The following is a 24,120-nucleotide window of genomic DNA, read 5'->3' on the forward strand; positions in this document are numbered from 1 at the left end:
TGGCCTTAGGGGCCTAGGGGTGTGCAACGACACCCCAGAACTACTGTCCCTTCCCTTTCCACCCATGGCTGGACATGTGTGTGTATTGGTATCAAGACTGATTTGTATTCCCATAGAAAACAGTTCCTCCTGACAAACTATGACCGTGTTTCACAAGAACAGCTTGCTCACAGGGGCAGCAGGGGTGGGGAGAGGTGTCTGTGGCCCCAGATCTGGGTGGGAGCTGGGATCCATGCTGAGGAGTGTAGAGGCCTCAGTCACCGTCCTGTGGTTGCCGGCAGAGACTGAATCATCAGAGCAGGGGAAATGACCCGCTCATAAGGGTGAGACGAGCAAACAATGAGGGGCAGGGAGCAGACCCCTGCTGTCTCCCTGAACTGCCCCCCCTCGCAGCCTGCTTAGCCCCCGTCACGGCCTGTGCTGGCCCACCTCTGAAGCCCCTTCCTCCTAATGCACTCAGATGCTCTGATCCTTTGTGGACCCGCCCTGGGCCTCACCCCCCCTTCCCTGCTGGCCAAGGCCTCTTCTCCCGGTTCTGAGTTCTGATTCCTTCCCCAGGACCCAGGCGGGGGTTGGGACACCAGAGACTCCCTAATTCTCCCTCCTCCTCCCTGAGATCTTGACAATCACCTTTGTATGTTTCTATGATTTTAACTACTGTAGATACTTCATGTGAGTGGCTATGATATGTCCTTTGATGAGTGGCTTATTTCACTTAGCATAATGTCTTAGAGGTTTATCCATGTTGTAGCATGAGACATGGTTTCCTTTTATTTCAAGGAAGGAAATATTTCCTTGTGTTTTTAGACCCCCATTATCCCTTCATCTGTTGATGGACATTTGGGCTTCTTCACGTCTTGGGTATTTTGGATAATGCTACGACGAATGTGGGTGTGCAAAGATCTCTTTGAGATCCTGCTTTGAATTCTTTTGGATACATACCCAGAAGTGGGACTGCTGGATCACATGGTAGTTATATTTGTAATTTTTTGAGGAAACTTCATATTGTTTTCCGTAAGGGTTGTCCCATTTTACACCTCTCACCAACAATGAGAAAGATAGCTACCATCAAGAACTTGGTATATATCCATCTTATAAAAATGTTTATGCTTTTAGCAGAGCTGTAGATAATCAAAATTATGTATAATAACAATATTTTTGGTTATATATGGTGTCATGTAAATCATATTGCCTTTGGCTTCTTCTTTCAACATTCTTACTTTAAGAAAAATGGATATATTAGATGTTCTTTAATTTTTTAATTATTTATAATTTTGCATTGTATGCATACATTAAAAATATTTTATCAGTTCCCTTGTTGGTGAACTTTTAGAAATTATAATGTGACAGGGTAATCAGTTCCAGAGGAAAAGTTTTTCCTTTCAGAACTTTGAATATTTATTCCATCGAATATGGCTTTTGTTACTGTTTTTTTCAAATTATGCCATCAATACACCCTTTCATGGTGGGTGATCAGTTTCCTTGCTGATTGTTTTTTGTAAGACTGTCTGTTGTCTTTTGTGTTCTCCAGTTTCTTGACGTGTGATTAGTTTCAGGTTAAAAAAATGTATCCTCCATGTGATCTATTTTGCTTCATTAACTGATAATCCACATTCTTCATCTCATCTAGAACATAATATTATCTTTTTCATATGTTACTTCTACTCATTCTCTCCTGTCTCTACTTCTAGAACCCTGGATATATGTATATTAGACCATCTTATATATTCTCTGTGTCTTCATCAGCTTGGACGGCTATAACAAAATGCCCTAGACCTGGTGGCTTGAAAAACAGACGGTACTTTCTTAACACTTCTGAAGGTTGGAAGTCCAAGATCAAGGTGCCATATTTAGTTCCTGGTGAGAGCTCTCTTCCTACTTTTCAGATGGTTGTCTTCTTACCGCGTCCTCACGTGGCAGAGAGAAAGAGGGATCTCTCTTGTGTCTTTTCTTTTAAGGGCACTAAACCCATTATGAAAGCTCCATTCCCATGCCCTAATTACCTCCCAAAGGCCCTATCCCCAAATACATTGAAGGGTAGGGCTTCAACATAAGAATTGGTGGGGGGGATATACGTCCATAGCATTCTGCCCCTGGGACCCAAAATTCGTGTCCTTATTGTATGCAAAATACATTCATTCTATCCCAACAGCCTCAAAAGCCTTAACTCATTCCAACATCAACTGTAAAATTTAAAGTCCAAAGTCTGATCTAAACACCATCTAAATCACATATGGGTGAGACAGGAGGTACTATTCATCCTGAGGCAAAATTCCTCTGTAGCTGTAAATCTGTGACCCAAACAAGTTAAGTGTTTCCAAATACCATGTTGGGACTGGCATAGAATAGACATCCCTACTCCAAAAGGAAGAAATAGCAAAGAAGGAAGGGGTGACAGTTTCCAAGCTAGTCCAAAGCCTAGCAAGGCCAGTCCCATTAGATCTTAAGGTACGAGAATAACATTCTTTAGTTTGATGCTTTGCCCTCCAGGCCCACTGGGGTGGCAACATCATCCCCACAGCTCGGTGGGGCAGCCCCACTCCTTCAGCTTGGTGGGGTGCCACCCACACTGCAGCTCTCTGTAGGGCCTCCACCTACACCATGACTCTCTGTGAGAGCGACAATCTCACACTTTGAAACTGAGACCCCTGGGCCTGTGGTGGGATTGACAGACCCGATGACCTCGGAATCACCTTTGGGGTCCTTCTTCCCTTTTCTTCAAGAGGAGTACACATGCACAGCCAAATTGCTCTAGTCTCCCATTCTGTAGAATCCAAGAATTCTGACAGCCTTCCTCATTCTGCCTGGCTTTCTCTGTCCCCTTTCGTTCAAACTGGCAGTGTCCCTTCTCTACTCCTGGCCTCTGCTGAGATGACTAATTAAATTAATATCACACCTATGATCTCTTCTTCAAAGGGTTGCTCAGCTGCACCCTTAGAGTTTCTTCAGAACAAGCTTTCTCACTTTCAAATATGGATAGGCTGAGAAGTTTCCAAATCTCTAAGTTCTGATTTCTTTTTGCTTAACAATTTGGTCTTCAATTTATCTTTCTCCTGATGTGTTTTACTAGGAGCGGTGATGAGGAACCAAGCTACTTCTTCCAAACTTTGTTCAGAGATCTCCTCAGATGAATATTCAATTTCATCACTTACAAGGTCTACCTTCCCAAAAACGCTAGAACACAGTTCAGTCAAGTTCTTTGCCACTTTATAATAAGAATTGCCTCTCCTCCAATTTCTAATAATGTCTTCCTCATTTCTGTTGGAGACCTCACCAGAATAGCATCTAACGTCCATATTTCTATCTGTTCATGATTATTTCTGTATTCTCTACAAAGATGGAGACTTTCTCTCCAGTGTGCCTCTTTGCTTTCTGAGCCATCACCAGAATCACTTTTAATAGGTATAGGCTGAAAGGACTTTATGGCGATTTCAGCTCTTTTTTAGCATGCACTTCAAATCTCTTTCAGCCTTTACCTACTATCCAATTCCAAGGCCACTTCCACATATTTAGGTATTTGTTACTTCTTGGTACTAAAATATGTCTTAGCTCAAAAGGCTATAACAAACTACCACAGACTAGGTGGCTTAAACAAAAGACGTATATTTCTCACAGTTCTGGAGGCTGCAAAGTCCAAAATCAAGCCACCAGCAGACTCTAGGTCCATACATTTCTCATTCATAATTTCTGACCGTTTCTTTTCTGTGCTACATTTTAGCTAATTTTTCACATCTATCATCCATGTCATCCACTTCCTCTTTGTCAGTATCTGATCTAACTTTTTCCCACTCCCTTTGATATACAGATGTGTGATGTTTGTATGTTGAATTTCATCATCCACTATAAAATATTCAATTTCAATGGTCAAGATTTACTAACATCAATCATTTTTACTGTTGAAGACAGAACATTCTTAACTGGAACTGGCACTGTTAATACAAGTGTATGATAGTGAATACAAGCCCAACTAGTACAGTTTGGTGCTACTCCTTGATTTGGGTTAAGGTGCCAGCACTTCTGCCACCTTTGCTTTTGCACCATCAGTACCTATGTCAACACAATTGTTCCAGAGTAAATCATGAGATTAAAAAAGTTTCACCAACAGTTTGAATATTACAGCATCATGTTGTTTGTGATCAAGCGTGAAGATCGTCAATATTATCTAGTGCTAGTACTAGACAAATTCAAGGAAAACGGCAAACCCAGTCACTTTTTGTTTCCTTTTCCATGTGAAAAGCTGTAAGCAACATGTTTTTGCCCTTTAAAGGGCTCATATGTCTCTGTTTAAAATATTCCATTCCTCTCTCTCTTTTTTCAAATTCATTAATTTATTTATTTGTTTTTAGCTGCGTTGGGTCTTCGTTGCTGTGCGCAGGCTTTCTCTAGTCGCGGTGAGCAGGCTTCTCATTGCGGTGGCTTCTCTTGTTGCGGAGCGCGGGCTCTAGGCGCGCGGGCGTCAGTAGTCGTGGCACACGGGCTCAGTAGTCGTAGATCGTGGGCTCTAGAGCGCAGGCTCAGTAATTGTGGAGCACGGGCTTAGTTGCTCGGCGGCATGTGGGATCTTCCCAGACCAGGGATCAAACCCATGTCCCCTGCATTGGCAGGCGGATTCCCAACCACTGCGCCACCAGGGAAGTCCCAAGTCCTCTCTCTTTAAACAGAAAGTGATTGGACTTAAAGCAGTGCTTAAAGTTTACCGGTACTAGAATCCTTGTTCAAAATTGCTCTGTGGCATAAGCCACAATGCAGTGAATTGTTGACACCTCCAAATCCCAGGGAGGCCCCTGAGTGCTCTCTCAGGAGGAAACTGAGGTCAGGTGTATCTGATGGCCTGTGTGCTCTCTGTGCTCCTGGTGATATGTGGGGGCTTTCAGGTGAGTGCAGCGGGTAGACTCATGGACTCTTATTCTTGGCTGGGGGAGACAGCACTGTCGGGTTTATGTTTCCACATTTGCCTCCTTTTGTGTTGCCTTTCTCCCAGTTGCATTTAGCCTGATGAGAGGGAAGGAGGAGATGTCGGTAGCTGGGCAGGTGGTTCTCCAGGAGCAAGTGTCAGGGACGGTTGTGTGGGCAAGATCCCTAGGCCCCGTCCTGGCAATCTTGCTGTGCACTGAGCAGTCCAGATGAATCGGCTCCTTGACCAAAAGTCCAGGAAACTTTTGGCAATCTGGGCAAAATTTGGGATCTGAGGATGGGCTCAGAAATTTCAGCAAGGATTTGGCGGTATCTTACCCTCGGGCTGTTTAAGAGCCCCTGGTTTTGAATGGCATGAAGCACCAGAAAGCCTTTGATCACATTCTATACAGCTGTCCTGTGTGTGGCCCTCCAGCAGCAAACCTCCTCTGCTGTGATCTCAGGGCAGGCCCTGCCCCCCCCCGCCCCGAGGCTCCTGCCCTGGGAAGCATGAGGGTGTAGCGCAGGCTGACTGTCAGTGCTGGGCTCCTGGCTTGCCTGCCTCACAGGATGGAGCATCTGTTCACCTTGTGCTGGTGCCCTTCCCAGAACCAATGGGCTCACAGCCCAGACATTTATGCTGAGCCTGGGGGCAGCTGTGCCCTGAGAAGCCATGTCTTGTCACTTGGCCCCGGGAGCACCTCCACAACGGACCACGCTTATCATACGGGCCTCCTGCTCTTGTGCCCTCTTGTTTTGTTCTGAGGCAGGTGGCTGTGATGGCCAGTACTGTGGGGTCTTGTGATCTCAGAGCAGACACTGGAGGCTGACTGACCCCACAGAGGTGGACAAGGATGTGGGCTCAGGCGATGGGTCCTTTCTTGGGTTTCTGCCTCTCCTCCCTGACTCCTGACCCTTGCTCTCCAAAGCTCACCTTTCTGTTGTAGTTGCCTCCCCAGGGGGCAGTGACGGGCTTTGCCCCGCTGAACTATACCCTCGGGGTAGGTGGCCACAGCCTGGCTTGTCACACACTGGGGAAATCCTACACTGGGGAAGTCAGGATTGTGCCTTGCTGGGCTTGGAACCCAGGTAGAAAGGTAGATGGTGTGGGTCTGAGGGACTGATGCCCCAGCCCCAGGGCAGGTGACTTCTCCTGGGAGAGGTTGCCCATGGCCCCCTTTGGCCCCTCGACCCTGCAGAGGTGCTCATACACGCCCCCTGCAGGCCACAGCCTCTGTTCATAGGATCTGCCCCAGTATCACATGAGAAGCCGGGGCCAGGAGCCTCGCTCTCTCTGAGAGCAGCTGGTCATCCCACGCTGAGGGGCATCTTCTCGGACACAGGGCACATAGCTGACCTGCAACTGACATATGGACTCTTCCCTGGGCTTTACCCCTGAATTTACCTCCATGCTGGTCATCCCACACTGAGGGGCGACTTCTTGGACATAGGGCACAGAGCTGACGTGTAACTGACATATGGACTCTTCCTTGGGCTTTACCCCTGAATTTACCTCCATTCTTGTCTCCTGTCTCATGGCCCCTGCCTTTTCCCCCAGACACCGGAGATCTCCAGGCTTGGGTGGAGTATGGCATGTTGTCAAGCTCAGTGGTGTCCACCTCACCAGCCCACTGGAATCAAGCCCCCGGGAGCCTTTGAGAGAGCAAGACCAAGGACTTTAAGAAGACTACGGTTAATGTTAAGGAGCATAGATTGTAAGATGAGGAATTTCACTAGTGTTCTTCAATCCGTAAGAAGAATGAAATAGAAATTGCAGAATTGAAACTTGCACAGACATCAAGAAATAATAGTTTACAGGCCTCAAGAAGTAATAGTTTAACAAATGACACATTCACAGAATCAAGGAGATGAGCACCATCCACAGGGTGTGCAAAGGAGGTGCCTAATCCCAGGAGCAGCGTGGCCACGGCTCGTCTGAGAGCGAGGCATGTGCTGGGCAAGCTTTTGTATGTAATATTCACCAAAGGGAACCTTGGCCAGTGATACCAGGGAAAGGCTATCATGGTGAAGGCCCACTCATCTCCACCACCCTCAACTTGAATCCAAGTATTGGCGAAGAAACAGACTTGACAGAGACTTTGGCCACCTGGCCTGGGTTCTCCCTACAAAACGTCATGTTTCTCCAAGAACAGGGCAAGGAGTCACAATTGTCCAAATCACAGACTGCATATCTTAACGGTACAGCTATTACAAATTTGCACCTTTGTTTGAAGGGAATTGTTAAGTGGTGGGTAGGGAGTGATGTGTTCCAGGGAGGATTTGGGCCCTCTGGCTTGCAGGTGACCCTCTTATCAGACAGGGCAATTCTGCCAATAACTCATCACTGCCTTCATTCCTCAGGTGGTAGGGATACAAAGGGATTAAAAGGGGTGCGGGCAGGAAACAGCCCTCACTGACAGCACAGAGCCATCACCTACTGTCTCCTCAACTCCTCTGCCCATATAGCCACTGAGGGTGCCATCTTCTTGCTTTCACAGCAGCTGTTGATAGCACACCATCATCCAAGGAGTTCTTGAGCACCAACTTTGCACTACTCAGCAGCAAAATGGAGAAATCAAGGATGGTCCATGGAAATAGCTAAGGGTCTTGTTTTAGGGCAAACGAGCTTATTCTGCAATATGTGCTTCTTAGTTAATTGGGGTTCAAATGTCCTTTCTTGGATGAAATGATGTTGATAATGTTTGAAAAATAAAAGGTAGGCCACCCCATGAGAAACTATGCTTTTATCTGAGTGGGGTTGGGGAGCAAGAGGGAGTAATGAAAATTTGGGTTGTTGAAGTAGTGACAGGGCAGGGCTGACTTGTTCAAGGCTGCCTCCCTGCAGGAAGAAGGCCAGCCTTCCTCAAGACTTCATGGACACTCCCCATACCCAGGGCTTACGGCTGTCATAGCTGGTGACTCAGCCATGGGCCTACTGAGCAATACAGCTGCAACTGCAGCTTGGCTCAGCCCTGACCAGCAGGAGAGAGGCTGGGCCTCCCTCAGCCTGAGTGCTCGTTCCATGGAGAGGGATGGACCTGGGTCCTGTGTGTCCCAGTGCTGGTCCTAGTTCCTGCCCACACGGAACCTGGGCTTCCCTGATTCTGCAATATAAACACCAGAGCCCAAAGTTTGAGTCCCTCTCCTGGACCCTGGATCCCTACTGGATCCCTGTGCGCTGGCCCAGAGAAGAGTGTGCAGTGGGGACCCACAAACTCCCCACTCACTATTCCTGTGACTGTGAACTTCCCCTGATAAACATGGCTCCAGCAGCCAGGGTTACATATTTTTAGGGAACTCTCTTATGGTTACAAGTGCAAAAGACTGGGAACTACTATGGAAAACTAATATTTGAAAACTTCACTCCAGTGATATTTGAAGAACCTCTATAAAGTAACTAAACAAACATAATTGCATTTTATTCCACTGTGTCCAAAGTCTAAGCTTTAAATTGTATAAAAATGAGAATGAGAAGTAGAATGCCTCCAAACATTTGGAAATTAAGATGCACACTTCTAAATAATCCATGGTTAAAAAGGAATTTCAAGGAAGATTTTTAAGTTAAGTAAAACTGAGTGAAAATGAAAATACAACACATAAAATGTGGAAGGATCCAGATAAAACATTATTAAGAGGGAAACGAATGGCACTAAATGCTTAGAATAGAAAAGAGGGAAGGTCTCAGATCAATAATCTAAGCTTTCACCCATGGAAATGGGAAAAAAATTGCACAATAAAATCAACGCATGAAGAAGGAAGCAAATAACAATACACTCTGATCAAATGGAGTCTATTCTCGGAACACAAGCTTGGTTTACTATTCAAAAATCATCAGCGTAATTTGCCATATTAATAGATTGAAGAAGAAAATCTACATAGCCCCATCAATTAATGAAGAAAAAGCATTTGATGAACTTCAACACACATTCATGTCAGAAACTCTCAGAAATCTAGGAATAGAAGGGCTCTACTTCAACCCAGTAAAGAATACCTACAAAAAACCGACAGTGAACATCATACTTCATGGTGAGAGAATGAATGTTTTCCTCCTAAATTCAAAAGAAGGCCAGAATGTCCTCTTTCATCTCTCCTTTTCAACTTAGTACTGTAGGTACTAGCCAGTGCAGCATGGCAAGAAAAAGAAAGAAAGACACACAGATTAGAAAAGAAGAAATATTACTGTCCATACTCATGGATAGCATGACTGTCTGCATAGAAAATCCCAAGAAATCTCTAAGAAGCAATTAATAATTGGCAATTTCTTAACAAAGTCTAACAAGCTCAACACAAAAACATTAGTCATATTCCCAAATATTAACAATGAACAACTGGAAACCAAAACTAAAAACACGATGCCATACACAATGCTTCCAAAACATGAGATATTTGATTATAAATATTTTAATAGAGGATCTGTATGATACAACCAAACAAGACCTAAATCAATGGAGAGACATATCGCATTCATGGATTGGAAGACTCAACATAATAAAAGGTCAACTTCCAACAGAATTTTTTTGTCAACATGGACAAGCTTATTCTAAAATGTATGAACAAAAGGTAAAGGCAAAGGAACCAGAATAAGTAAAACAATTTTGAGAAAGCAGAATATAGTTAGAGGATATTAAGACCTACTGTAAAGCTATAAGTAAGACAGTGTGGTATTGGTGGAAGGATAGATACATAGTTCAATGAATAGGATAGAGAATACAGAAATAGACACATGCCAATACAACAAACTTTTTTTTTTTTTTTACGTAAGTTAAAAAGCAATATGAAAAGCAAAATCTCTAGTCCTTATAATAACCCTAAAAGGAACACAAATCTGTTAAATGACTAAGCAAGACCATACAGTTAGTGGCAGCACCAGAATCAGAACACAGGTCTACCTACTCTTGCTATGACTGAGCCTCTTCCTCTACATCTCCTAAATGTCACTCTGAGTTGAAGAGGGGAAAGAAATGGGAGGCCACCGTGATGCCACATCCCTGTGCTTTAACCAGTATGTTTTCTTTATATACTGGACCATTTTTTCAGATTTTATTTGAAGCAAGTTTTGGCTTGCTTCAGTATGTATTTCATTTTCTATTTATTACCCTCTTTCATTCATGGCAGACAGGCTCTAGAGGTCCTGAGAATGTCTGAAACAAAGAATGCTATAAAACACCTTAGTAACTCTCGAAAATGCTAAGTGGACCCTGAATCAAAACGTCAAGTTTCAGAGAACTTACAGCCACTAACGATCTGCAAAACAAACAAATAAACAAACAAACAACCCCACACCCTAGCAACTCTCAACCTTGGATCAAACTACAATATGTTGGAAGAGGTATTACTGAAAAGAGCTTGAAAGGGCAGCCTAAAAGGCAGAGGGTACAGAACATGGGCCATGTCCCTGTAAAGGGGACATGGTTCATAATATTGTGAATCAAGCGGCTGGTTCACAATACTGGTTATCATGTTCAAAACTGTCAATCAAAGAGAGGTGCATTATTATATATTTGCTTGTTGCTATTGCTTTTCTGATTAGAAGATACAGAGTCACTTTAGGTAACTTCCATTTAATTTAATATTTGTCTTCATTTTATATCCAGGTCGCATTTTCTACATGAAAATATAATCATGCTGACTGCCCCCACCCCCTACACCCTCAGAGAAAAAAAGTGAAGAACTTTACACAACTTGAAAGAAAGATGGACTGCACAGAGAAGTTGCTATTGCACCCAAGTAACAAAGAACACAGAGAGACCAAACAGTAGACAAGTCAGAAGTGCACAGAAGACAGCTCAGGGCTCGCAGCAGGAAGGAGGAGGAATTAAAAGACTAAAGCTTTTAAATGCTATCACTTGTGCCACAAGATTACCCTGAAAAGGCAGATGATAGGTCAGAAAGCAGGACCAAACAGGGGATTTTCCAAAGGCTGCTATCTAACAGAGTTTAAAATATCCATAGATTATATATATAAAAAAAATTCCATACACAGAAGAGCTTTCTCTTCCCCACCTTGCCTCTAGCATCCGGTCAACACTTTAGAAACTTAAAACCACTGTTAGCATGTCCGAATGTAGAACCGATATAGGTTTTTTCTTTCTTAAAAAATTGTATCCCAACTCTTTCCAACCAAGAATTCTATTAATTATTTTCATTATGATTCCTCTGCATGGAAACCCAGTAAGGGATCATCAAGACAGGGCATCTCACTACTATCAGATCAATGCCAGTTGGGCAAAAGCTGCATGATTCTGTGTTACTCAGAGGGAGGGAGAACGGTAAGACACAGGAGTTGAAACTTATCCGCACCACAGAGGAAAAGGAAACTCCTTTTCTAATCTATTCATTAAACAGGAAACAGCAGGTGGACAGGAAAAGCCGTCTGCCTAGAGCAGACCCAGAGTCACACCGAAATCTAAAAACAAGTGCTCAGGAAAGCGTCTCGGCTCGGAGAGGAAGCGTCTTTCAGACCCTATCTTGTCCCTAGTTTGGAGATCAAAGCATTAGAACTTCAGATAGTGATACTCTGGAGGGGGTGGACAGGGAAGGTCTGAGAGACCCAAATAATGAGGACACTAGGCAGCTAACTACACCACTACGTACAAATACACACATCAGTACGAAAAGTTCACCTCCAACTCTCAGCTACTTTAAACAAAGCATTGCAGGTCCAGGTTTTCTGAACAGGGGATATTTTAAAGTCTGTTAGCAGTTTAAAACATTGCAACACTGGCACAATATGTTACCTATACTTTGTTTTTAATTACAAGGCAACACAGTAAACTCCAACACAAAGGTGGGGATGGGCGAGTGCAAAAGGAATAAAGAAAACAGAACCAGTATTTCACAAGAGCATCGAGCCAGCGATGAAGTAGCAGCTAATGCTTTGCAGACTCTCGAGGGTAGAGTTCGCTCAAGGTGCTCTGAGGGATTCTCTTCAGCATTTCTTTGGGGAAGATTCGGAGCAGTTGCCAGCCAATGTCCAAAGTCTCACAGACAGTGCGGTTTTCGTAAGGACCTTACAAAAAAATTGAGACTAGATGAATAAAGGCCAAGTACTTCCAACTTATCAGCGTTCTTCAAAATTTATTGTTATGGGTCTAGCACTGTGAGCATGAAGTATAAAAAAGAGACACAAAGCAGTCAGGTCTCCCAGGACTGGATGTGACCAAATGTGGAAATGAGGGTCTAGACAGTAAGTACCCCTGGGAATCAGAGAAAAGGGAGAAAGTCCGCAGGTGAGACCTTGGGCGCGTGCGTGCGTGCATGCGTGTGTGTGTGTGTGTGTGTGTGTTTAACAATGGGTGGGATCTAAAAACACCCCACTGAATAATGGAAACTAGACCCAGAGTTTTGTCCAGAGAGTAGTGAGAAAAACAGTTTCCCAGCAACACAGGCTGACCTGAAGGAGGCTAGTACAGATACTTAGAAGGCCTTAAATGCCAATTAAGCACCTGAATAGGTCCATGTGAAAGTTTTCAAACTTGCTATTGTTATTATTATTTTTAATAGGTGAGTTCAGTAGATAGCACTCAGTATGAAACATAAATGTACTAGTAGGTGGAATGATTTGGAGCAGTTGAATTTCTATCACCTAATAGGTGAATGTTATTGACACGTCTTCAAGTGTAATTTCAGGTGTACCCAGGCTGTGTCAGAGAGATAGAATGCTTGTCCCTTTGTACTGAAAGGCTTAGTATTTGAGGAGAATAAGTAGGAAAAGGGCCAGCTTTTTGTTTCCTAAGCCAAATGCTGATTCTGTGCACAAGACTCTTTGTAGGTATCTTCAAAGATATAAATGTTGGGCTTCCCTGGTGGTGCAGTGGTTGAGAATCTGCCTGCCAATGCAGGGGACACGGGTTCGAGCCCTGGTCTGGGAAGATCCCACATGCCGCGGAGCAACTAGGCCCGTGAGCCACAATTGCTGAGCCTGTGCTCCGCAACAAGAGAGGCCGCGATAGTGAGAGGCCTGCGCACCGCGATGAAGAGTGGCCCCCACTTGCCCCAACTAGAGAAAGCCTTCGCACAGAAACGAAGACCCAACACAGCCATAAATAAATAAATTCATTCATTCATTCATTCATTCATTCATTAAAAAAAGAAGGTATTAGTTATTTTAAAAAAAAGATATAAATGTTAATACTTAATCAAACAAATTGGGGTCGTGATTTTAAAATTCTCACAAATGACACCCCAGGAGTTAACAAAGTCGTTCATTTTATATGCCGTTTCAGTCCGATGCTGTCTGTGGGTGAGTATATTTTTAAAGTATTCAAGGCAGAGAGAACTATATCACATTCCTAATTTAGTGTCCTTATTTGGTGTGCAATAAAACTTGGGCTTTTTCATGATATTTGTTTCAATTCAATAAGTGACTGAATATGTAGTGATGAATAGGATTGCCAAGATCCTTTCCCTGAGGGAGTTTCCAAACTCAAAATGACAACAGAAGTATACATGGGATTTCAAAGTGATAAGGACAATGATAGAGGTAGTGGGAGCACAGAGGAGGGAAATCTAAACCCGATAATGCAGCATGGGTGGAAGCTGGGGTGGGGAGTGAGGAAGATTTTCCACAAGCAGGATATTTCTATCTGCATTGTGTATCTGCTAGAGCTTAATTTGGAGCCTTTTCTTATTTCTATACTTTTTGTTCTAAACTTTATTCTCTTTTTGACGAAATTTTTTAGTTAATTGTTTTCAGTATTTTGTCTGTTCTAGGGAATTGTCAGTAAATTTGATTGAGTAAAAATACTTATATCTGTGTTCCAGGACTGTGGAGGTATGACTCTCTAGTTGGTTTTGTGTACACTTACATGTAGGATCCAGCTCACATCTTTCTAAATTGTTCATGAGAATATGAAGTAGAATAGAAACAAAGTCTTTATCTTTATAATGACTTTGGTATAATAGTTTTATAGGATTTTGTACTTAATAAGGTCTTCTTATTATATTGAGGTATAAGACCCTTTATCTTAAGACTGACTTACTCTAAGACCTTTAGACCTTCTAGCCTGAGAATTAAACTCTTTATTTTTAATACTGTTTATAATCACATACATTTTCTATAGGTTATTCTTCATGCTTTTCTTTGGACTTTTAAAGAACATTCTTTATGCAAAACTTGTAATTTTGATGTTACTTCCTCCTATATATCTCAGTATACCCTTAGTATTTTCTGGGGAATATTTCCTGAGACTTTGTAATATCATTATAGTATAAAGTTCCCCTCCATAAAAGGCAGGTTTACCTAAGTATACCTACAAAATGTAAATGATGTGTTTAAACCTTTAATGAATTTATAGAAATGTATCATTTTTATAGATATTAAATGAATTCTTGCTGAAACATTTTAACACATTGCTTTTTTGTTGTTTGTTAATAACTGGAACATGTATATGGTAAACTCATACTTACTATTGATCTATATAATTATAGATCTGTGTGAGCTACCCTGAGTTTGACATCTTACTCTTTTAGTTTATTTCAAGTATCTCTTTTTTTATTAATTTTCATGTCTTTCATAGATCACCATTTTCTTCCATCACCATCTTTAGCAGCTGATTCTCTTTTGGAGCCTTTTTTCCCTGCAGAGAAACAAAGTTGTATTTTTTCAGCTGCTTTTGTGATTTGTGAGCATTACTCAACTGCAAGAGAAACAACAAAAGAGCAGTGATGATAAGTGACATTGATCTTGCATACTACCATGTGGCAGGCATAATTCAAATCCCTGCCTCAGTGAACTTACAAGTTACACTGTATATAATGGACCTTTGGTGTCAGTTCTTGAGTATTAGAAACCATGATGTCAGACCCTAATGTGCCGGGGTTTATTGCATAATACACAGCATATGAACAAAAATCATATGAATGATCAAGCTTACTTTAAGAAGATCAACATGCTGTCATATATAGTTGGGTGAACTCTTAACAATTGGCTCTGCTTTCTTCCATTGCTTCTTATAGCCAAATATTGTTCAGCTTCGTGACAGACTTTGTAGAGCACAAGGAGATCCAGCACCAGGGCAACAGGAGTCACCTAAAGTTCCTTATGAGAGGCAGCAGCTGCCCAAGGGCAGGCCTGGACCAGTTGCTGGCCACACACAGATGCCAAGAGTTCCAGCTCAACAATATTATCCCCATGTGAGTGATATGGTCCAGATTAAAGTAGGAACATTTATGTATTTCAAATTGGTGGTTTTAGTGTCTTGAGTAAGAGACCAGTGATAAAACTAGACAATGTATTATTTTAATGGTTATAGTTTTTCTTTTCTTGAAAGTAGCATTTATGATGTTTTTAAAAATTATCCCTTTAATCTAGTCAAATAATTTACAAACTAGGTAAAATTAACTTAAGCTCTCTGGGGAGATTTCTTCTTATTTCTCCGTCACTCAAGCTTAAATTACACATGTACATCTGTTCTTGAAATTTAATTTGATTCATCTAACAAACTAAGTAAAGTAGTGGGAACAATTTTGTGGGTAATTTGGTCAATTTTTTAAAGTGTTTTTAGAAAATAGTCTCTTTTTAAGTATTATTTTCTGAATCATTAGTGTGGTTTTACTATGTCTTCTGTATCAGCACAATAAAGAGTATCCAGAATACAAACATTTTTTTGGACAACTTTATATTAGAGAAAAGTGAGTGACCAAAGGTATATGAAGTTGTAGGTCATGGGGAATGTAAAGATGATTAAATAATTTTTATTAATAAACTAATTTATTTATTAAATTAAAATTACCAAATGGTTAGTGGCATAAATGTGACCTCTTATTGTCTTTTACTATTTCATGTAGAAACTTATATTTCCAGACCAGCAGATAACCTTCATGTTCTTAAATAAAAAGTATATTTTCGTAAGTAATAAATGGTCTTGATTGATAACAAAGTTAGTAGGTACTCTGCTCATTTTATTTTTGAGATGAAACCACCTCGATGGCAGTCTCTCTTTTTTATTTATTTATTGATTGATTGATTTTTGGCTGCGTTGGGTCTTTGCCGCTGCGTGCAGGCTCTCTCCAGTTGCGGCGAGCCGGGGCCATTCCTCGCTGCGGTGCCTGGGCTTCTCACTGTGGTGGCCTCTCCCAGCGCGGAGCAGGGGCTCCAGGCACGGGGGCTCAGCAGCCGTGGCGCACAGGCACAGCCGCTCCGCGGCACGCGGGATCCTTCCGGACCAGGGCTTGAACCCGTGTCCCCTGCACTGGCAGGCAGATTCCCAACCACTGCGCCACCAGGGAAGTCCCTCTGCCCATTTTAAAATAGAACAAATTGCTGATAGAATTGATGGGGTCATTTTTACATTTTGTAGCAAAACTAAGCATAAAACCATGAAAAAAAAATTCATGCTCTTTTGTCTGTCATGCTTTTGATTGCTATTTAATCAGGATAGATTACATTTGAATATAATTATGACTGTACTACTCTCTGTTTTGTTTTTTCGTTCATTTGACAAATATGAATTTAAGGGCCTGTCTTTATTCTCCCTATTGAGGGTATATTGATAAACAAAACTAAATTCTCCACTCTTGTTGCTAGACTTAGAAAGTCTATGGCATAGATAGGGCAAATCAGGTGATGGCTGGGAAACTGAGAGGTGGAGAAGTCTAGCGACTAACCAGAGTTTTAAGACATAGAGCTTGAATTTGTCAGCATGGCTAGTTAATGGTTAACAGGATTGGAACTCCTAAGCTAAGCACCTTGAGTTTGACCTCACTGTGTCAGGGCACTGAAGTAAGGTGTTCTCTGCATTGGGAGAAGAGAATATTTACTCCTTATGTCCTTGGGTTTAATCTATCTTTCTGGGAAAATGTAAAAACCATGAAGGACTTTTATTATACCGTGACTTAGCAGTCTCATACTTTAAGAAAAGGAAAACAAATTCAGTCATAAATTATGCAGTGATTTTCTTGGTTAAAGCTTATGATATGTTGAATGAGAACAGTGGATTGTGGTTTTAAAGGCATGTTTATAGGCAGGAGTAAAGGGATTTCTGAAAGAGAAGCCAACTGAGTAGGAGTTCTCCTCCTACTATGACCAGCACATCTTTGCTATTAATTGTTTATATGATAGAGTTTCTTCTACAAAGATTTACTTGACAAAAGATATTCTGATGGCTTAAAAAAATGTTTTTGAAAACCTCTGGACTCCAGGGTAAGCAACATGGCGTAGCGTGGCAGACACTGGCCTGGGAATCAGGAGACCTAGAATCAGTCGTAGCTCCATCAGCAACAGGTTGTATGGACTTCAGCCAGCCCCTTCAGTTCTCTGGGCCTTGGTTTTCTCAGTGGTAAAGGGTGGGGATCAGATTGGATGATCTTTAATATGCTCTGATTGTATGATTCTAAGCCTCATACGGAACTAACATAATTTTTGTGGCTCTAATGAAATCCGGAAAAGGGAGCTTATAGCAATATGTTTACAGATCTAATAGTAGCATGAATACAATTAGTGCTTCAAAAATCACTTTTTCACTCAATTACCTTTTTTTTTTTTTTCCCCTGGAATGTCTTCTTTCCTTCCCTAGTTACAGAACTTACCTTTTCCCACTTACTCTTGACACTTGAACGGCATTGTTCTTTCTGCTTTGATTTAGTTTTCATATTGATTTTTCCACTGCCTTCCTTCCCCTGTTCTGTTGTGAAAGGTGCTTTTTTCTTTTGGAATCCCTTGAAAGGGATTACCTGAAAGCAGTTGCCTGGCTAACGTATGCTATCTTGCTGCTCTTATTTTTTGCTTTGCATCTGGCTATTAATGCCTGTTGGGTTTTTTGTTTCTTCTTTTAACATTTTCATGTTTTATGTTCTGTGATTGGTATTTCTTTGTTCAATTCAGGTTAGAATTGCCCCCACTGTCACTACCTGGAGTAACAAAACTCCTACCGCCCTTCCCAGCCATCCACCTGCAGCCTCTCCCTCTGATACACAGGTATATCCTTCATTATTCCTCTTTGAGCAGAATTCTGCTCACCTAAATATATAGTTATATATTCTCTACCCACCTCCCTTAAGTTCTCCTCCCCCCATCTATCTATCTGCTTATTGCATTTTAGTGCTTTTAGGATGCAAGAAGCAGTTTTTAGCACAATTAATTTATTTTCTTATCACTCTCCTCTTCTTTTGCAGTTTTAAATTGACTTGAACTAGAAAATAATTTCCATAGAATGAGATAACTTTGGTTTTCTGTTGCTGTCTGAATAAATGTGTAACTAATTAAAATCTCTGCTCCTTCTCCCTGGTGTAGCTTCTCAGCCAGTCCAGCAGTATTCCTTCGGAACAGGGGGGTCAGCAGCGTATCGACCTCAGCAGCCTGTTGCGTCCCCTGCTTCAAACGCTTACCCTAACACCCCGTACATATCTTCCGCTTCGTCCTATTCTGGGCAGTCTCAGCTGTACACAGCACAGCACCAGGCCTCTCCACCTACGTCCAGCCCCACTGCCTCGTTCCCTCCTCCCCCTCGCTCTGGAGCGTCCTTCCAGCACGGCGGACCAGGAGCTCCACCGTCATCTTCAGCGTATGCGCTGCCTCCTGGAGCAACAGGTACACTGCCTGCTGCCGGCGAGCTGCCTGCATCCCAAAGAACAGGTCTGCGCTTGAAAGGGACTTGGTTTGGCTCCCTCTTTTATTTTTTCGTGATCACGTGGGTGCATGGAGGGGAATTACTTCTAACTATAAACTGGGCAAGGTGAGGTATTGATTTAATTGTATAACAAATTCTAAAACTATTTCTAAAAGTGTGATTTTCCCATAGTGAACTTTAGTTGCTAAATGAGAAAAGCTTTAGCGCTTTAAAAGGGTAAGAGTATATAATCTGCCATTGAATTTAAAATAAGCGGTAAGAAATTAGTTGGCCAGATAAGTGGTGGTTGGAACTAGATTTAATTGACACTAATTTCTTTGCCAGAGTAAAACGATGCTCTGTGTTCTTCCTAGATTTTCAGTTTTTAAAATTATTTGTGCCTTAAATTCATTCATAGAGATTAAATAATACAGGGTTTAATGAGGCTGTACAAATTTTGTAATTATGTTTGTTTGTAAAGGTGAGCAAGGATCTTGACGTGTATTGAAAGGAAAAAAGTGAAAGAATGCAACTCTGACAGAATCTCTAAGACAGCAGAAAGTATACAGTAGTGCAGGGATTCTCTCCATTAGGACAATTCTACCCTCACAAACATTTTGGAAATTTCTAGGCATTTTTGTTGTTGACAGTGTAGTTCTGCCTGAAATTTTCTAATTAAAAGCGTAATTTAAAATTATTTTTATAGTAAATACACATTTTATAGATTCTTTTTATCTTTCATGTTACAATTAAAGCATTATATTAATTTTTTATGAGTAGGTAATATTATCTGATTTTCATGTTAGGATTGTAAAAGGGGCCTCAGAAGTACGTATTACAAAAAGAGATCAATGAATCGGGGCAAGAACCACTAACATAGCAAAGAATTCAGACTTTGGAATCAGACTTCCTGTGTTTGTATCACAGCTTCACTCCTTTCTAGTTATGTGACCTTGAATAAGTACTTAACTTTAAGCCTCAGTTTCCTCATAATAGTAATAGTATGTACGCATAAGCTTAGGAAGAGATTGAAAGCATTTGGGGACAGTGACTGCAAAGTTAGCCGTGATGACACCTCGCCCAGAATTAGAGCTCTGTGCCTTTTCCTTTTGTCCCTGGTTTAATGTATACTTGTTACTAAGGGTATTTGAAAATAGTTTCCTTTTCAGATTATAATTGATGGTTTTAAACTAGAGGGGCAAAACAGAAGTGAGTCTTGCTTTCTACTACTGAAGTTGTTCCTGGAAGTCCAGTATATGTTTTTCTCTTTTTAACTGCTAAGCAGTAGCTTTAATAACTGAAAACACTGGTCATATAATAGGATTTATTGAGGAAGTATTTTTTTTCTTGGCAGTCTTATGGATCCAGAATTATACACATATCTCCTTCTCTCTTCTTTGATATATAATATTAAAGTCCAAAGTACCAAAAATCATACACACAATATGTATCAGCCTTTACTGCACAAATACAATTTGTATAATTTTCAATACAGATATTTCAATAGGTTGATATTTAGAGAGGAGTGTTCATTCAATTGTAGAGTTCAAAAAATTACCTTTTAAAACCTGGATGAGCGAAAACAGTATATATTCTGAATAGTTGGGTAATAGCTTGAGTGAAAGATGGATTCAAGTAAATCCCCACATAGGAAAGTGGTGCAGGGAAGTAGGAAAGTGAATTATCATTTATTGAACATACATTGGACATGTACCAGCACTGCCGTATATTTTCTTATTTCTCATAACCATGAGAAATAGGAATAATTATTTTTTTAAAAATTGCCATGAGGAAGCTTGAGTTTCCTAGGGTTGTGTATAATGTTTTCATGATTGCATGGTGATAGACTCCAAGTTGAGATACAACTGAGATACCCAGGTCTCTCAGTCTTCAGAGCCCATGTTCATTCTTCTTTACCAGATAGTCTAGTCCTGATGAAAGCAGTAGAAATAGCTATCAGTGTTGGAATTACAGAAACATTTAGCATCACTATTTTAAGCATTTGTTACTTCATCATCTAAGTTAAATATTTGCATGGGTATTTTTTTCCTCCTTAAGCTAAAGGGCATTTGGCCTTATAATAAAGTCTTTGCTTATGTACAAAGTAACAATGTTCTAACCTGGCTGAGAAGCACAGTAACTAATAGGAAGATGAAGCCATACATTTTGCAATACTCAGCATGCACTAAGCTAGCTGCTTTGTTACCTCTTGCATGTTAGTAGTCCCTGTATTTTAATTAACAGTTAGAGCTTTACCTTATTTTATTTTTTGATTTCCTAAAAAGTTTGCTTAGGTTATACAGATAACTGTGACTAAAAGTTTTATCTTTGTTCTAATATGTCTTAGATTATTATATCATGGTTTTCTACGGGACTTGGAAATTCCACTTGTCCGGTGGATTCTTCTTGATAGACACTAGGATTTTCAAGCCCTGTAACTATTAGTGAACCACAAAATTATGTGCGCACTGCTCAGAGAAACTCATGTTGCAATCATCAAAACATTCATTCAGTAAATTCTTAATGAGAACCTGCTCAGTCTATAATCAGAATTATTCTAGGCACAGGTAGGAAGGCAGAAAAGTACAGTACATTTCTATTTCTAGTGAACAGCACATAGCTTTGTTGTAAGTTGGAACATAAAATTTGTATTTGGGCCAACTTTTGGAAGACATTAAATGTCAGGGCAAGAAATTTATACTTCATACAGTAAGAAGAAAATTTCTAGTGGAGGAGTTTGAACTCCTGAGAGGCATGGTCAAAGTGGTACTTTAGGGAGGTTAACCTGGAGGTGGTTCTGCAAAACAGATTGTGGGCAGCATGGCAGAATCAGAGGCAAGGAAAACAGGCTGTCTCCGAGTTCAAGGTATAAAGTGCTAACAGCCTAAGTTAGTATAGTGCGACATGTTTCAGTGGTGGCAGCACAAAAAGCAGGAAGTTTTCCTAGCTTTACTGTGCAGGATAAGTAAGATATTGCTTGTACCCGCCCCCCCCACCTTTTTTTTTGTCCCTGGTTTAATGTATACTTGTTACTAAGGGAGAGCACTTTCAAATGTGAAGGCCCAAGAAGTTTACTTAGCAAAATTTTCTGATAAAATGTGAAGCTCTCATGAAGCTGTTTTTGAGTAAACAGTATTAAAAAATGGAAAATTTAATTTGGGTATATATATATATGTATATATATATAGTCTTGTGCTCCTTCACATAGAAGAGTCTTGAAGGGGCATAATATTGAATATTTTCGTGAAACAGTGTGCTGAAAAAAAATTTTTTTTAAATTTTCATAAACATTCCGTAGTCAAATTATAAGTACTTGGTTTTTAACCCTTTAAACAAAGGAAAGGAGCATGATAGCCTTCTTTATTTTTCTTTGGATACATCTGTTTTATCTCGTGTCATTGGAAAATGACCTTAAGGATTCATTCTCTCTAAATTTAAATTTTTAACTTTGTGGTGCCTTTTAAATAATGTGACGTGCGAGGCTAACGGGGAAGGGGGAGGTGTATGATTAACAAGGATGCTCTGTCCTCTCCGTCTCAAATGATCTTTTAGCCAAAAGTCTCCGTACCATTGGCACTAATATTTTTCTGTGAATCCGCTGAGAGTATCTTAGCCAGTGCCTACATCCTACCATTATGCAAGAACACCTTGAGAAGGTTCCCATTGAGAAGTGAGATTCAAGTAAGGATGGTAGCAACTCCACTTCTGTATGTGAGACCAAGCGCTTCTCTCTTCCTTCCCTAAAGACCATGTGGAGGACTAATCCCTACACTAAGGTGGATAAGGGTCTCCAGAATCCAGTGACATGCCATATTCAGTTTTTAAGTTAATTTTCCCTTGATTTTTATTAATTTTTTACTGTAGAATTTTGAAAGGCCTCAAATAGTATAGAGAATAAAATTAAAATTATCTGTAATTCTGCCACCCATATATAACCACTAATAATTTAGGTGTATTTATTCCCTTCGTACACATATATGCACACATATATGTATGTATGCATATATTAAAGTTCTTTTAATGTAGAATATACATAACATAAAATTTACCATTTTAATCATTTTTAAGTGACATCAAGTGCATTTACATTATTGTACAGTCATCACCACTAACTACAGAACTTTTTTGTCATCCCATACTGAAATTATGTAGCCATTAAAAACCCCCCGTTTTCCCCAGTCCCTGGTAACCACCGTTCTACTTTGTCTCTATGTATGTATTCTAGGTACCTCATATAAGTAGTCATGCAGTTTTTTTCTTCTTGTAACTGGCTGTTTCACTGTCTTTAAGATTCATCCATATTATAGCATGTAATCAGAATTTCGTTTTTAAAGCTGAGTGATATTCCACTCTATGTATATACCACATTTTGTTTATCCATTAACTTACACATGGGCATTTTGGCTGCCGTGAATAATGCTGCTATGAATGTGAGTATACAAATATCTGTTCAAGTCCCTGGTTTCAGTTCTTTTGGGTATATACCCAGAAATGGAATTACTGGATCAAATAGTAATTCAGTGTTTAATTTTTTGAGGTGGTGGACCTATTTTACATTTTCACCAGCAATGCGTAAGGGTCCAATTTCTCCACATACACACCAACACTTGTTTCCTGTTTTTTTGTTTTTGTTTTTAATTCTTGCCATTCTAATGGGTGTGAAGATAGTAGTATCTTATTGTATGCATGCATTTTTAAAGAATTGAGATCATAACTCCCACATACACTCATAATTTACATCTTACTACTTTCCTTAATATTACACCATGAACCATTTTCCAATGTTCTTTAAAGTCATTGTCATGTTTAAAAAGAGAGTAAGAAAGAGATTTATGCCCATTTTTAAGGTTTTTTGAAAAGGTAAAAAAGATTATCTTCCCTTACTAGTTTTATGAGAGAATTATGTCCAAGATTAGACTGTGCTATCTTTTTTTAAACATATTGACCAAGAGTATCATTTTGCACATCCATAATGAACCCCCATAATACTGTCTCCTGTAGATATTCACGTTCTTCATTCAGTTTGCTTTACCTAGTGTTGCTATTAAAGTGTGTCTCCATAAAGTAGAGGTTAATTTAATTGTTTTGTTTCGTTTTGTTTTATGGCTGTGTTGGGTCTTCGTTTCTGTGCGAGGGCTTTCTCTAGTTGCGGCAAGTGGGGGCCACTCTTCATCGGGGTGCGAGGGCCTCTCACCATCGCGGCCTCTCTTGTTGCGGAGCACAGGCTCCAGACATGCAGGCTCAGCAATTGTGGCTCACAGGCCTAGTTGCTCCGCGGCATGTGGGACCTTCCCAGACCAGGGCTCGAACCCGTGTCCCCTGCATTGGCAGGCAGATTCTCAACCACTGTGCCACCAGGGAAGCCCTAATTGTGTTTTGAAAAAGTCATATTTAAACAATTTAAAGATATAAAAGCAAAAGTATTGAGGGGTTAGAATCATAGCTAAGATAAAACTGTTAAATTGATCAGAGATTTGAACAAGGATTTTCTGGGCTGAAATAAAACATATTGCTAAATATATTGCATGGTTTGAGGTGAGGAGGGGCCAGTTAGGCATATGTTTTGGTGGGAACTTTGATTATTGTACAGTCGTTATTTTCAATTCAACAGGCAGCCCACCCTCAAGTTATGAGGGATAGCCAACTGGCTATATGTTCCTGTTGAAAATCTTTTTGTTTC

The 24,120-nt window shown here is 40.7% G+C and overlaps 1 protein-coding gene across 1 annotated transcript in view; it reads left to right on the plus strand.

Annotated features, from left to right (window-relative positions):
• The window catches only part of LOC309661491 (protein transport protein Sec31A-like), a gene marked incomplete at its 3' end in the record, with an annotated part of 222,919 nt that overhangs the window by 186,606 nt on the left and 12,193 nt on the right, over positions 1–24,120 (plus strand). The window contains exon 3 of the mRNA XM_082463178.1: positions 18,125–18,421. Coding sequence (XP_082319304.1) covers positions 18,125–18,421 — 297 coding nt within the window. The remainder of the gene's footprint in view (positions 1–18,124; positions 18,422–24,120) is intronic.

Source organism: Balaenoptera physalus (assembly GCF_965194825.1).
Source record: "Balaenoptera physalus genome assembly, chromosome: 5".
Taxonomy (NCBI): domain Eukaryota; kingdom Metazoa; phylum Chordata; class Mammalia; order Artiodactyla; family Balaenopteridae; genus Balaenoptera; species Balaenoptera physalus.